A 13,501-nucleotide genomic window follows, 5' to 3' on the forward strand; every position below is an offset into this window, starting at 1 on the left:
TAATAATTGTGGTGTGGTTAAAAAATATTCTTTCTGATTGATGAACTATAACTATTTACATTACTAATGGTTAAGACGTCCGACCGCGCTGACTATCCGTCACGAACTCTCCTTAATGTATATACACTACTAACCTTTTTGCTACCATAAAAATTACCCTCTTTTAGAAAAAGAACACAAAAGTAAAATACTAAGAACTAACAACAAGACATACACGTTTCTTAACATTACTTAATAGTTACATATACCTATAATAATATTTATTTATCGTTGTACCAAAAAAAATAACACTAAGTATATGTCACTTCTTCTAATTTTTCGTCTTCTATCTTTATATTCGTTCATTACAAAAAAGTATCTGGTAGAAAATATATGTTACATGCAAATCAAGACGACACAAAACACGATCCAGAGTACACAAAAAACTGTAAATCTCACGAAGAGTACACTATTCCTATATCCAATCTGGTCCAAGTATTTTACTATATTTTCAGATTTTTGCTACATTACTCGCATCGTCCTTTCACATAACAGTAGGCATATCTTTAGCGTATTCGGCAGTATTAGTACCACAACTGGAAAGCCCAGAAAGTAATGTTAAAGTTACCGTCACCGAAAGTTCATGGATAGGTAAGCTAAATCCTATTGCCACAAACACTAGTATTTCTTTTTAAATGTTTATTTTATTACAGCCAGTTGTGTAGCGTTAGTGGTGCCATTAGGGTCCATTGGAAGTGGCTTCCTAATGGACAGGATAGGACGTTTGAACACCATCAAGTTAGCCGCAATCCCTAACAGTATAGGATGGGCAATCATAGCACTAGCGACTAATGCGCCGATGCTTTTAATTGGACGATTATTAACAGGGTTCGCGGGGGGTAAGAATAAACTTCTCTATAGGTGCAAGAAGGCGTATTAAAATATTAAAATTTGATACATTATAGCTGTTGGTACAGCCCCTATAATTGTTTATGTCACCGAAATAGCAAGGCCTGACATGAGAGGTGCCCTTTTGTGCACTTGTCCCTTGTGTGCCGCCCTTGGTAAGTAAATCTTTGCTACCATTCGTATGTAGGTAATATTTGAAAGGATAATCGCATATCAATGATTATAGGGATGGTCATAACGTATCTACAAGGCTGGATATCGAATTGGCGCATTGTAGCGTGGAGTTGTATAATTTATACCATTGTTCCTATATTGTGTCTATGGTTCATATACGAGAGTCCCGTGTGGTTAATTAGTAAAGGAAAACACGAAAGGGCCAAGAAGTCCTTGGAGTGGTTCCACAAATACCAAAACAAAAATCCTGAACAAGTGAGTCATGACGTAAGAGAACGATGTTTTTTGACGTGACAACGTCTTATAATTCGATGGAGCCGGCTGCACGCACGAAAAAACATGACTCATGCGGCGTTACCTCGCTCTGAGGCGTTCCATTTAAGGCTTGAAGTGCAAGCGAGAGCGCGGAACGAGCGACAAAGAGGCACAGTCGGCCTCCGTGTTCGGCAGCGTTCGACATCTGTCTCTCTCCTACTTCCTACTTGAGCGAGCGATGCGTCCGCGTGGACAGCTCCTATACAATAATACATTTCCATTTACCTCCTTCTCTATATCCATACAAAATATCTATCAAACAAATAAAATTAAAATTTTCTTTTGAAAAATGAAACCATTCCATCAGTATATTTCTTATGACGTTGTCACGTTCAACTATCGTCAGTAAACTGACTTTACAGACAACCGATTTTTATGAAGTTACCTGGTTATTGCAGTAAATGATAATTGTTGTTGTATTTCTTCAGAATTTCGCTCACATTCAGCTTTCAATTTTACAAAAGGAACACAAAATTAAATTAGAACAGGAACAACAGGAGAAAAGACGCGGCGGTGCTGCCCAAATGTTAAAGAAATTCTCCAGACCCACGGGATACAAACCCCTCATAATTCTTCTAGGATTATTTTTTGTCCAGCAGTTTTCAGGAATATATGTGACCCTCTTCTACGCAGTGACATTCTTCCAAGTAGGTACCTGCATTCGTTTATTGTCTTCCTCTTTATAGTACTGATTTTACTCCTCATTTTATCTTTCGTTCAACCCATTTATTTGCAGGCCGTTGGTAGTGACATTAACCCATACATGGCGTCAGTTTTGATAGGTGCCGTTCGATTTCTGATGTCCATAGTAAACACAGTATTACTTAAGAGGTTTCGAAAAAGGATCCTGATGATGATCAGCTGCTGTGGAATGGCCGTTTGCATGTTCGTATCCGGTCTTTTCACACAACGGATACACAAAGGTGTAGTATCTTCTTCACACCAAACAAATATCCTATTTTTGGGATTACTAACCCAAAAATGTATATTTCTCAAAATCTTTAGATTCAACCATAGTTTCAAAGGTTAAGGTGTCACATAAATATGAAGGCACTCCCCCCCGCCCCTCTAATTTTTTGTTTATTTATTTTTCAAGTCATGAAGGTTTAATCTTGTCTAAAAATTCAGTCGTAATTCACTTCCCTTTTAACTAATGAAGCCAAATTTAAAATCAATCGATATTATTTACTTGGCTGTCCTTATCAGGAACAACAACTCACACATGGGTTCCTGTGGTGGCCCTTCTAATGTACGTGGTGACATCCATGATAGGTCTTATGGCTATCCCATGGACCATGACTGCGGAAATGTTCCCGTTGGATATTCGGGGCGTAGCTCATAGCATTACCATCGGAATTGCGAACGTACTCATGTTCGCAGCCGTTCAAAGTTACAGGTCCCTCGATGTAACCCTGGGGGGCGCCCACGCCGTCCAATATTTCTACGGGGTTGTGTGCCTCACAGGACTCATTTACGTGTACATTTTCGTCCCGGAAACATACGGGAAGAAATTGTCGGAAATCGAAGAGTATTTTAACAACAACACCATCTACTTAACGCACAAATTGAGGGTAAAAAACGAGGCGAAAAAGGCAAAAAAACAAAAGAATTCTAAAATCAGAGAAGTCATCGAGAACAATGACAATAACGAACAGTGCGAGAAAATGATACCAGCTTAGAAAACTCATAGAACAGACAATTATATGTATGTATATGTAATGTAATGCAATACACAAACAACAACAATCTTTTAATTGTTTTCTTGGCATTTTTCTGTAAGGACGCGGTTTTTATTGAATTTTATTGCCAAGTTTACCTTTAGTTTCAAATTTAGACTGAAAATTTAGAACACGAAAGTAAATGAAATAATAAACGGTAAAACAACACGGAATGCTTTTTATATTTATTTTGTAAATTTTATGTGTTAACACTGGACTGTTTTTAGTTTNTATTTTTAATTAAAACAAAAAAACGCCTCGACGATTACTGATAAACAACATTTAAAGAGTCGTATCGCCCGAACTCATTAGCACTTTGCTACGTCACTGTGTATTCTTTTATTAGCCATGGTTACCTTTTCTATTACAACATAAATGTGCCAATTGAATTATAATAATAAAATCCCTCAAAAATCAAATGACGAGAATTTAACCATAAACTAATAAATTGTGGATTGTCAAATAGAATAGTGCGATAATCCTGCTTTTTAATTTTGAAGAGTGTTTTGTGGTGCTTTTTAAATGCGGCTACGAAAATATTTGCTAAAGATCTAATGTGAAAGAGGGTAAAATTAAACTGAACTAACATTTATCTTTTGATTACCTCAAAGATTCGAGTGGACCAAGTTTAATAAAAAATGGAAACATATTAAGGTTTCTATAAACATTATTATTTACATGCTTTCGTGTTTGAAATAGATAACCAGCAAATGTTGATAACTGCAGATCAAAAAGTCACATAATATTCGAACAATAATGTATCATGAAAACGTAAAACGACGTAAATCAGAAAATCCTCAATCAGATAATAGTCTGAAACATTTTTTTAATCGATTTTAACTTGAGATAGGTACATATTCAACTGCTGATAGTATTTAGACACTTAGAGTTATTAGATAACAATATGCTGAAAATGTCAAATCATTTTTCGTCACATTTCGCAAATATTGTCAATAAAAATGATTGTGTTTTTTCAAAAGCATCATTAATGTTTTCTTGATGGTTAGTTTGACATTGTTTCTGTTGGTTCTTTTTCTTCTTAGTTTAGTAGATTCTTCTTTTTTTTTTTTGTTTTTGAAGAAATCCCAATTGTAAAAGACAACTATGGATCCAATGAGGTAAGACATATGGATATATCATAAATAATTATATTTCTAGTCTAACTCGTATTTTAAATAATCTCTTTTTTAGGGAAAGTTGCTACAGCTTACAGTAAGTACACTTTTACCTAATAAGTAGTAGAGAAATTTAATTAAAAAAGGGCGTTTTTAGAATTGATCCTTCTACAGGACATCCATACGACGAAGAGGATGAAAAACTAGCAGAAATAATAGGAAGCACCAAATCGCTTAGCTTTTATGATAATAAAACTTTCAAAAGTTTATTACCACAAGTAAGTTTACTTTTATTTTTTGTATAAACTACCCCAAACGTTAATTGTTTTATGTAATTAATACAACATTTTTAATACATTTACGTCTTATTTTCCTGGAAACGGTATTAATTTTATTATCAATTTCATTTCCTGTAGAACTGATTCTCTCATTATCTTTCGACATGTTCAAGTGTATACGTAGATTACAATAACCCCAGCAGCCGCGAAAGCCTTCGTCCAAACCACAGATTGTAAAAGAAAACATTTATTTATATAAATGTAACGTAATGGATTAGAGGCCGTTGATTTTTTGCAATTATTAACCCTCCCTACCCTTCGCTTACCCCCCTCCCATAGTTACGTACATGCATTTTACAATGTGTTCTGGTTTCTTTATTGATTAATGAGCAGCAGTTAGAAATCCCTAAAAATGCATTCGATTTCAAACATACAAATGAAGGATGACCATATGCGTTCAAACCAAAATCGACTAAATTTTGTACAAAACCGAAAAAGTTAAAAAATAAATACTGCTGACGTAATCACCATCCAAACCCGCCCCCATCCCCCATGTCATCAAAAATAAGCAAAGCAAACACCACCGTTCCCCTGTAGTGCTTACGTAATACTTGAACGGTCCCTTACCCATTAGATAACATGAATATTTTATTCGTCATTATTGGTTCAATATAGGCGACAAACAAAAAAAATCGATTAAATTCCACGTAGGGCCCAATTAACTATTCCTACACCCAATCTGGTCCAAATACATATTGTACTGTTTTCAGATTTTTGCTACCTTACTAGCGGCATCTTCTCAGATACCAGTGGGCGTATCCGTAGCGTATTCGGCAGTACTGGTGCCTCAGCTAGAAAGCCCAGAAAGTGATATTAAAGTTACCGTAACGGAAAGTTCGTGGATTGGTAAGAAAAAATCCTTCTAATTAGGGATTCGGGTCTAAAAGTCATCGTTGGTTTGAGTTGCTTTCTAACGTTTCGCTAGCCCGAGTGGCGACTTCTTCAGAGGTGCTTCCACCTCCAATGACGGATGGGGACTGACGAATTCTCCAACGCAAGTTGTATTTATTCCGGTGGGTAGGAAACGGGGCTTGTTTGGGTTTAGTCAACCGTTGGGATGTTCCTGAGGGTCAGGTTTCAGATATGGTTGAGTCTGAGGGTCTTCTCTTTCTTTTTGAACATCTCCGGATGTTTTTGGATCTCGATAGCCTCTCTAACTACCTGGCTGTGATAGCCGTTGACCGAAAGTAACAATTTGCAGTTCTCAAAGAGTATTTTTTGGTCACCATTACTCAGTAAGTGTTCGGCAGCACTTTTCAGAGTGTTCTAGCTGGTAGCTTGCTTTACGCTCCCTCAGTCTCGTTCCCGTCGATCTCTTAGTAGTTCCTATGTAGACCTTTCCACAGGAACAGGTTATTCGGTAAACCCCTGAGGCTGAAAGAGGATTCCTTTTGACCTCAGTTGATCGGATGGTCTGATGGATCTTCTCTGTAGGTTTAAAGATGATTCTGATGTCGCGTGTCTTCAAGACTCTGTCAATTTGATCCATGACCTTAGGGACATATCGTACCAGAAAGATAGTGCGACTTTCGTTGATCCATGTTGTCTTTAGGCTGTTCGTTGATCTCTCTAACTGGCTCTTTTTGTAACCATTCGCCCCGAAGGCGGTCTTGAAGTGTCCCAGTTCCGTCTGAAAATTTTCCGGTTCGCAGATCCTTCAAGTTGTCCTAATGTCATAATTCTAACTTGTGTGATGTTTGGATAAAGCGTGCAGATACCTGTCCATATCTGTGAGTTTCCCATATACCATGTGGTCCAATTTGTTGTCTCATTTCCCCACTGGTTGGTCTTCTCAGTCTCCATGGTGAACTGGTTGCTTGGATGTCATCCGTTCAGGTGTTGGAGGAAGTGATTCAGCTTATCTATTCCGTGTTCCCAAATTAAGACCTTTAGACTCGAATCAGAATAGCATCAGTTAACCAACTGGCCACGAAACTCTTTACCAATTTGTTATATAGGAACAATTTTTAATCTTGATTTTATTACAGCTAGTTGTGTAGCATTAGTGGTACCATTGGGGTCGATTGCAAGTGGCTTCCTAATGGACAGGATAGGACGTTTGAACACCATCAAGTTAACCGCGATACCCAACACCATAGGATGGGCCCTCATCGCACTACCAACGAATGCTCCAATGCTATTAATCGGACGATTATTGACGGGGTTTGGAGGGGGTACGATGAAAATTATATACACAGGGTGACGTACAAGGAAATTTAAATCACTTTACTTTTTAGCTATTGGTACAGGTCCTGCAATTGTTTATATTACCGAAATAGCAAGACCTGACATGAGAGGAGCCCTCATATGTACTTTTGCATCGTGTGCCTCTTTTGGTAAGTGAATTGTTTTTGATTTTCATCGTCATTAATGTCCATTAGCTGTATTAGTCACTTTTTGACTCCATTCATATTAGTGAGGTATCAACCCTCTCCCCCTTTTACAAATCCCATGTCCCACCTTGCAGAGCTTTATGATACATGGACAGACCCTTAGTCACTACTCTACATTGCAATTTTAAGTCCGGAACTACTTTCGTGGACATCAAGGGATAATTCTGAGATTGTTTTAGGGATGCTCCTAACATATCTACAGGGATGGGTTTCGGATTGGCGTGTTTTGGCATGGAGTACCATAGCGTACAGCATCATTCCCGTAATATTCCTTTGGTTCATTCAGGAGAGTCCATTGTGGCTGGTCAGCAAAGGAAAAAACGAAAGGGCCAAGAAGTCCTTGGAATGGCTTCACAAACATCAAACCCAAGATCCTGAACAAGTGGGTAACAACACAAGAATACAAAAAAGAGAAAGAAAGCTGTCACATTCTATTGATGTCTCTTGTTGTGTTTCGTTACAGAATTTCGCACACATTCAACTTTCGATTTTACAAAAAGAACACCAAGTTAAGTTGGAGAAAGATCAAATGGAGAAAAACCGGGGCGGTGCAGTCCAAATGTTAAAAAAGTTCTTCAGACCAACGGGATACAAACCCCTCATGATCCTTTTCGGATTATTTCTTATCCAGCAGTTTGCAGGAATATATGTGACCCTCTTCTACGCAGTGACATTTTTCCAGGTAATAACAATATTTATTTAATTTATCTACTTAACATGTACAGTACTGACAATAAAATTTGAATGACTTAAACAACCCATCCATTCACAGGCCGTTGGTACCGAGATGAATCCGTACATGGCTTCCGTATTGATAGGTACCGTTCGATTCTTAATGTCGCTAGTAAACACAGTGTTACTTAAAAGGTATCCAAAACGGATCCTGATGATGATCAGTTGTTGCGGGATGGCCGTTTGCATGTTCGTTTCTGGTCTTTTCACGCAATGGATTCGCGAAGGTGAGATACCTTTTTTACATTAATATCCTGTCTTCAGGACCTCACAATATAAAATCCATCACATTGGTTTAATGATCAAATTCTCACATAAAAGTTAAAGCTCAATTTTACCATGGGCCTCTTTATTAATCAATCTGTCCAAAAGGTTAGCAACCTTTTAAAACAATAAAAAGTTTTTTGACGTGACAACGTCTTATAATTTGATGGAGCCGGCTGCACGCACGAAAAAAAAGTGACTCATGCGGCGTTACCTCGCTCTGAGGCGTTCCATTTAAGGCTTGAAGTGCAAGCGAGAGCGCGGAACGAGCGACAAAGAGGCACAATCGGCCTGCGCGTTCGGCAGCGTTCGACATCTGTCTCTCTCCTACTTGAGNATTCCTTTTGACCTCAGTTGATCGGATGGTCTGATGGATCTTCTCTGTAGGTTTAAAGATGATTCTGATGTCGCGTGTCTTCAAGACTCTGTCAATTTGATCCATGACCTTAGGGACATATCGTACCAGAAAGATAGTGCGACTTTCGTTGATCCATGTTGTCTTTAGGCTGTTCGTTGATCTCTCTAACTGGCTCTTTTTGTAACCATTCGCCCCGAAGGCGGTCTTGAAGTGTCCCAGTTCCGTCTGAAAATTTTCCGGTTCGCAGATCCTTCAAGTTGTCCTAATGTCATAATTCTAACTTGTGTGATGTTTGGATAAAGCGTACAGATACCTGTCCATATCTGTGAGTTTCCCATATACCATGTGGTCCAATTTGTTGTCTCATTTCCCCACTGGTTGGTCTTCTCAGTCTCCATGGTGAACTGGTTGCTGGGATGTCATCCGTTCAGGTGTTGGAGGAAGTGATTCAGCTTATCTATTCCGTGTTCCCAAATTAAGACCTTTAGACTCGAATCAGAATAGCATCAGTTAACCAACTGGCCACGAAACTCTTTACCAATTTGTTATATAGGAACAATTTTTAATCTTGATTTTATTACAGCTAGTTGTGTAGCATTAGTGGTACCATTGGGGTCGATTGCAAGTGGCTTCCTAATGGACAGGATAGGACGTTTGAACACCATCAAGTTAACCGCGATACCCAACACCATAGGATGGGCCCTCATCGCACTAGCAACGAATGCTCCAATGCTATTAATCGGACGATTATTAACGGGGTTTGGAGGGGGTACGATGAAAATTATATACACAGGGTGACGTACAAGGAAACTTAAATCACTTTACTTTTTAGCTATTGGTACAGGTCCTGCAATTGTTTATATCACCGAAATAGCAAGGCCTGATATGAGAGGTGCTCTCATATGTACTTTTGCATCGTGTGCCTCTTTTGGTGAGTGAACTGTTGTTGATTTTCATAGTCATTAGTGTCCATTAGCTGTATTAGTCACTTTTTGACTCCATTCATATTAGTGAGGTATCAACCCTCTCCCCCTTTTACAAATCCCATGTCCCACCTTGCAGAGCTTTATGATACATGGACAGACCCTTAGTCACTACTCTACATTGCAATTTTAAGTCCGGAACTACTTTCGTGGACATCAAGGGATAATTCTGAGATTGTTTTAGGGATGCTCCTAACATATCTACAGGGATGGGTCTCGGATTGGCGTGTTTTGGCATGGAGTACCATAGCGTACAGCATCATTCCCGTAATATTCCTTTGGTTCATTCAGGAGAGTCCATTGTGGCTGGTCAGCAAAGGAAAAAACGAAAGGGCCAAGAAGTCCTTGGAATGGCTTCACAAACATCAAACCCAAGATCCTGAACAAGTGGGTAACAACACAAGAGAACGATGTTTTTTGACGTGACAACGTCTTATAATTCGATGGAGCCGGCTGCACACACGAAAAAACATGACTCATGCGGCGTTACCTCGCTCTGAGGGGTCACTGCGAACGCACAACTGTCTACATGACTTAATTAATTTTTTTTTAAATAAAATTGAGCTAACTTACAGTAGGAACGATTATCCCTTTGTCATGTGTGAAGTGATATGCACCAAAAGTTTAGGAAAAATTTCCTAATTGGCTAGAATTATCCACCGATGATTCAGGTTAGGTTAGGTTATACTAAAGAGGATCAATATGATTCAAATATAAGTGCCATAGCACCGACTCATACGTTCAAATTAATACGGGTACAGCTAATTATTACTTGATTGATTAATTAGTTATACGCAGTAGGTAATGCAATGCAAAGTAAGTCGGTATTTTATTATTTTCATATTATTCCTTGTATATATATGTACATTAGCTGTTTGTATTAAATTTTATTATCTAGATTATTTTCAATTTTAATGTTAAAACACGAAAAAAAAGAAAGCTATCGACAATAATATTATTGAATATTTTATGTGTTTATTTTGTAAATTTTATGTGTTAACACTGGACTGTTTTTAGTTTAATAAAACAATAAATCATATTTATTATTTTAATTTCTGTTCATTTTTGAAATGTTAATAGTTGACTTTAAAAAAACCCACATAAAACTAAAAGCAATTATTTTAAGATTTTGTTTCGTAATTTATTGTGCCATAAATGGATCTTTATAAAACATATCTCTTTACGCCAGTGATAGAATATGGCAATGCTTTTGTTAGGTTCGGTTTAGTCAAATGAGAAATCGTATTGCGACTAACGCATCTTTTTGTTGATAAAGTGTTTATGTATAAACGCTATTATGCCCTATAAATGCGTAAATAATGGCATTCTTTTTTCTTAAATCTGCTATACCATACACGCGTCAACGAACTAAGAAACTAGTTAAAAGAAATCTAACACAAGCGCAACTGATAACTTATCAAACACACCATATTAAATAATTAATTAATTAATTAGTAACACTTTTATGGTAATTCTAACAAATTACATCAGCAAATAAAAATAAATTAATTTTTGTAATCAAAGGTAAAGGTCTAGATGATGGCCCNACCATGCAAAAGTGTATCTCTAAACATTGTGATATAAACCCTTATAAAATTAATAATTTGTAAAGGAATATTTTGTGGAGTTATGTACCCTCAAAATACCAAACAATGGGATTACCTGGCTATTAAAACACTTTATTAATGAATTGAAATAACTAACGCTAACGCCTAATTTTGGTATGCAGGATGTAATTTTAGATTAAAAATTACCAATATTCGTCGTAGGGTCATAAGTAGGAAATGGAAGCATCAGCGACTTAAATCCTATCCACGGAATTGGCCCAGCTACCTTAGCAACTCATGTGGAATTTCGATTGACCAATTATACCATTTGAAAGGTCAGAAAACGGTCAAGAAAGGTCAATCGGTTTGATTAATTGATCAGCGATAGAAAAATTTTTATTAAGCATTAAACTTTTTCAAGGTCAATTAAGAATTTGAGCACCTCATTTCAATGTCAAATCAATTTTATTTAAAAAAAATTAAGTCACGTAGACGCTGGATGTCATCCGTTCAGGTGTTGGAGGAAGTGATTCAGCTTATCTATTCCGTGTTCCCAAATTAAGACCTTTAGACTCGAATCAGAATAGCATCAGTTAACCAACTGGCCACGAAACTCTTTACCAATTTGTTATATAGGAACAATTTTTAATCTTGATTTTATTACAGCTAGTTGTGTAGCATTAGTGGTACCATTGGGGTCGATTGCAAGTGGCTTCCTAATGGACAGGATAGGACGTTTGAACACCATCAAGTTAACCGCGATACCCAACACCATAGGATGGGCCCTCATCGCACTAGCAACGAATGCTCCAATGCTATTAATCGGACGATTATTAACGGGGTTTGGNGTTTTGTTCAAGTGACCACCCTCTTTCGATCCTCCACCCGCTTGAAAATAATTTTTTTATTGAATTTTATTTGAATTATAGTGCATGAAAATTGTCAAAATAATCAACTTTCAACCCCCATAACTTTTTAAGGGGGTGAGCCCGCCGCAAATTGTTTATGGGGTTTTACTCAGGTGACCACCCTCTTTCGATCCCCCTACCCTCTTTCAATCCCCTCTACCCCCTCCTCCATCTAACCCCCATAACTTTTTATGGGGGTGAGATCGCCAGGAACTTTTTATGTTACAGTGGTGGGGGAGACCTCCTCTTTCGATCCTCCCCACTTCCTCTAGACATTTACCTAATCAAATTTTATACAGATAAATTAATTGTTTATTGAAGGCGTTCTGTAGTTAAAACCAAAACGTTGGACTGAAGCTGAAGTCTCATATAAAATATTCGCCCTACTCATTATTGTCGACAAACCCTTAAAAATACAAAAATTAATAGAATAATCAATGACACCATTAGTTGTTCTTCCGACCTGACCTTTACTACATAAAATAACAATAAAGATAAACCACATCCGCAGATCTACATATAATACATTCTTCAACAATTATATTTGTTATTGTTTATTTACATTTCAAACTCCTTAAATCGTTAAAATGAAATGTGAAAAGTGAGTACAAAGCGCACTCTTCTTTTTATTTAAGTCGAAATTCGTTCAAACAACAAAAAAATCTTTTGGAGGGTTGTTTAGATATTGATTAAGGTAATAAATTAAAAAATTTTATTTCGTACTTGTATTGTTTCTAGTGAGCAGATATTTTCTGTCATCATGAACGACAAGAAGACTGAAGATAAATTAGCAGAAATTATGGCAAGCAAGATGACATTAACTAACTATGAAAGTAAATCAATCAAAACAATTCTACCCCAGGTTAGTAGGCCACTACAGTAATTGTCTATATATATGTATTTTTAATACTTAAATCGTGGATGCGCACAATTTATTTTTGAAAACGAAATCGAAAATACACAAAACAGTTTTCTAATTTTTAACAATTTAAAAAACATAATTTCACACTTGAAGTTTCAAAGACTTATTTTGCGTAATTAAAAACTAATTTCTCTTAGTGCATTGGTACAATTCTTTCGTCGACCCTTAATACATTTGTCGGATTTAGTTTGGCATATTCTGGTATACTCATACCAGCCATTGAAAGCTCAGATTCGGATATAAAAGTGACAAAAGCAGAAAGCTCTTGGATAGGTGAGTGAACAATCGTCAGTCATCCTGAATACGTAATTTTTAAAAAACCCATTATTTATAAAGCTAATTATTATAAGAAACAGTAATCCAAAATTTCACGCGAAAAGTTTACAACTCTAGCGTGTCGTGACTGAAATAATTAAATTCAAAAACTTGTTAGATACTTATATACATTCCCTCTAAAATGTTGTGAATTTTTTTATTTATAACTAGCTGACTCGGCAGACTTCGTACTGCCTCAATCGATAAATAAAAGACCTAAACTTTTGTATAAAATAAACTTAAAACAAACAAAAGGAGTCCATCTATATATATATATAAGTGAATTGCTGTTCGTTAGTCTCGCTAAAACTCGAGAATGGATGGACCGATTTGGCTAATTTTGGTCTTGAATTATTTGTGGAAGTCCAGAGAAGGTTTAAAAGGTGAATAAATATGAAAGTTGTTAACTATCATTCAGATTATTTTTATGTAGATTGATAAATCTTAAGTTTTGTCACAAATTAAATTTCAGAACGCAACCATAATATTTGATATTTGACAACCAAGTTTATTTTATACAAAAGTTTAGGT

General features: G+C 36.7%; 2 protein-coding genes across 2 annotated transcripts in view; both read left to right on the plus strand.

The window, feature by feature from the left end:
- Nucleotides 1-3,126, plus strand: part of LOC108744891 (facilitated trehalose transporter Tret1-2 homolog) — a 12,118-nt gene extending 8,992 nt beyond the window's left edge. The window contains exons 4-10 of the mRNA XM_018480855.2: nucleotides 495-630; nucleotides 693-878; nucleotides 945-1,043; nucleotides 1,115-1,317; nucleotides 1,806-2,024; nucleotides 2,114-2,300; nucleotides 2,584-3,126. Coding sequence (XP_018336357.1) covers nucleotides 495-630; nucleotides 693-878; nucleotides 945-1,043; nucleotides 1,115-1,317; nucleotides 1,806-2,024; nucleotides 2,114-2,300; nucleotides 2,584-3,056 — 1,503 coding nt within the window. The 3' untranslated portion in view covers nucleotides 3,057-3,126. The remainder of the gene's footprint in view (nucleotides 1-494; nucleotides 631-692; nucleotides 879-944; nucleotides 1,044-1,114; nucleotides 1,318-1,805; nucleotides 2,025-2,113; nucleotides 2,301-2,583) is intronic.
- A 629-nt stretch (nucleotides 3,127-3,755) lies between these two features.
- LOC108744920 overlaps nucleotides 3,756-13,501 on the plus strand; it is a 14,117-nt gene continuing 4,371 nt past the window's right edge. Inside the window, exons 1-15 of the mRNA XM_025978460.1 lie at nucleotides 3,756-4,213; nucleotides 4,287-4,307; nucleotides 4,368-4,488; nucleotides 5,259-5,394; nucleotides 6,537-6,722; nucleotides 6,786-6,884; nucleotides 7,121-7,323; nucleotides 7,405-7,623; nucleotides 7,714-7,906; nucleotides 8,879-9,064; nucleotides 9,128-9,226; nucleotides 9,463-9,669; nucleotides 11,492-11,684; nucleotides 12,472-12,595; nucleotides 12,793-12,928. Of these exons, the coding sequence (XP_025834245.1) occupies nucleotides 4,200-4,213; nucleotides 4,287-4,307; nucleotides 4,368-4,488; nucleotides 5,259-5,394; nucleotides 6,537-6,722; nucleotides 6,786-6,884; nucleotides 7,121-7,323; nucleotides 7,405-7,623; nucleotides 7,714-7,906; nucleotides 8,879-9,064; nucleotides 9,128-9,226; nucleotides 9,463-9,669; nucleotides 11,492-11,684; nucleotides 12,472-12,595; nucleotides 12,793-12,928 (2,137 nt within the window). The 5' untranslated portion in view covers nucleotides 3,756-4,199. The remainder of the gene's footprint in view (nucleotides 4,214-4,286; nucleotides 4,308-4,367; nucleotides 4,489-5,258; nucleotides 5,395-6,536; nucleotides 6,723-6,785; nucleotides 6,885-7,120; nucleotides 7,324-7,404; nucleotides 7,624-7,713; nucleotides 7,907-8,878; nucleotides 9,065-9,127; nucleotides 9,227-9,462; nucleotides 9,670-11,491; nucleotides 11,685-12,471; nucleotides 12,596-12,792; nucleotides 12,929-13,501) is intronic.

This window comes from Agrilus planipennis, unplaced genomic scaffold (assembly GCF_000699045.2).
Source record: "Agrilus planipennis isolate EAB-ADULT unplaced genomic scaffold, Apla_2.0 scaffold6, whole genome shotgun sequence".
NCBI lineage: Eukaryota > Metazoa > Arthropoda > Insecta > Coleoptera > Buprestidae > Agrilus > Agrilus planipennis.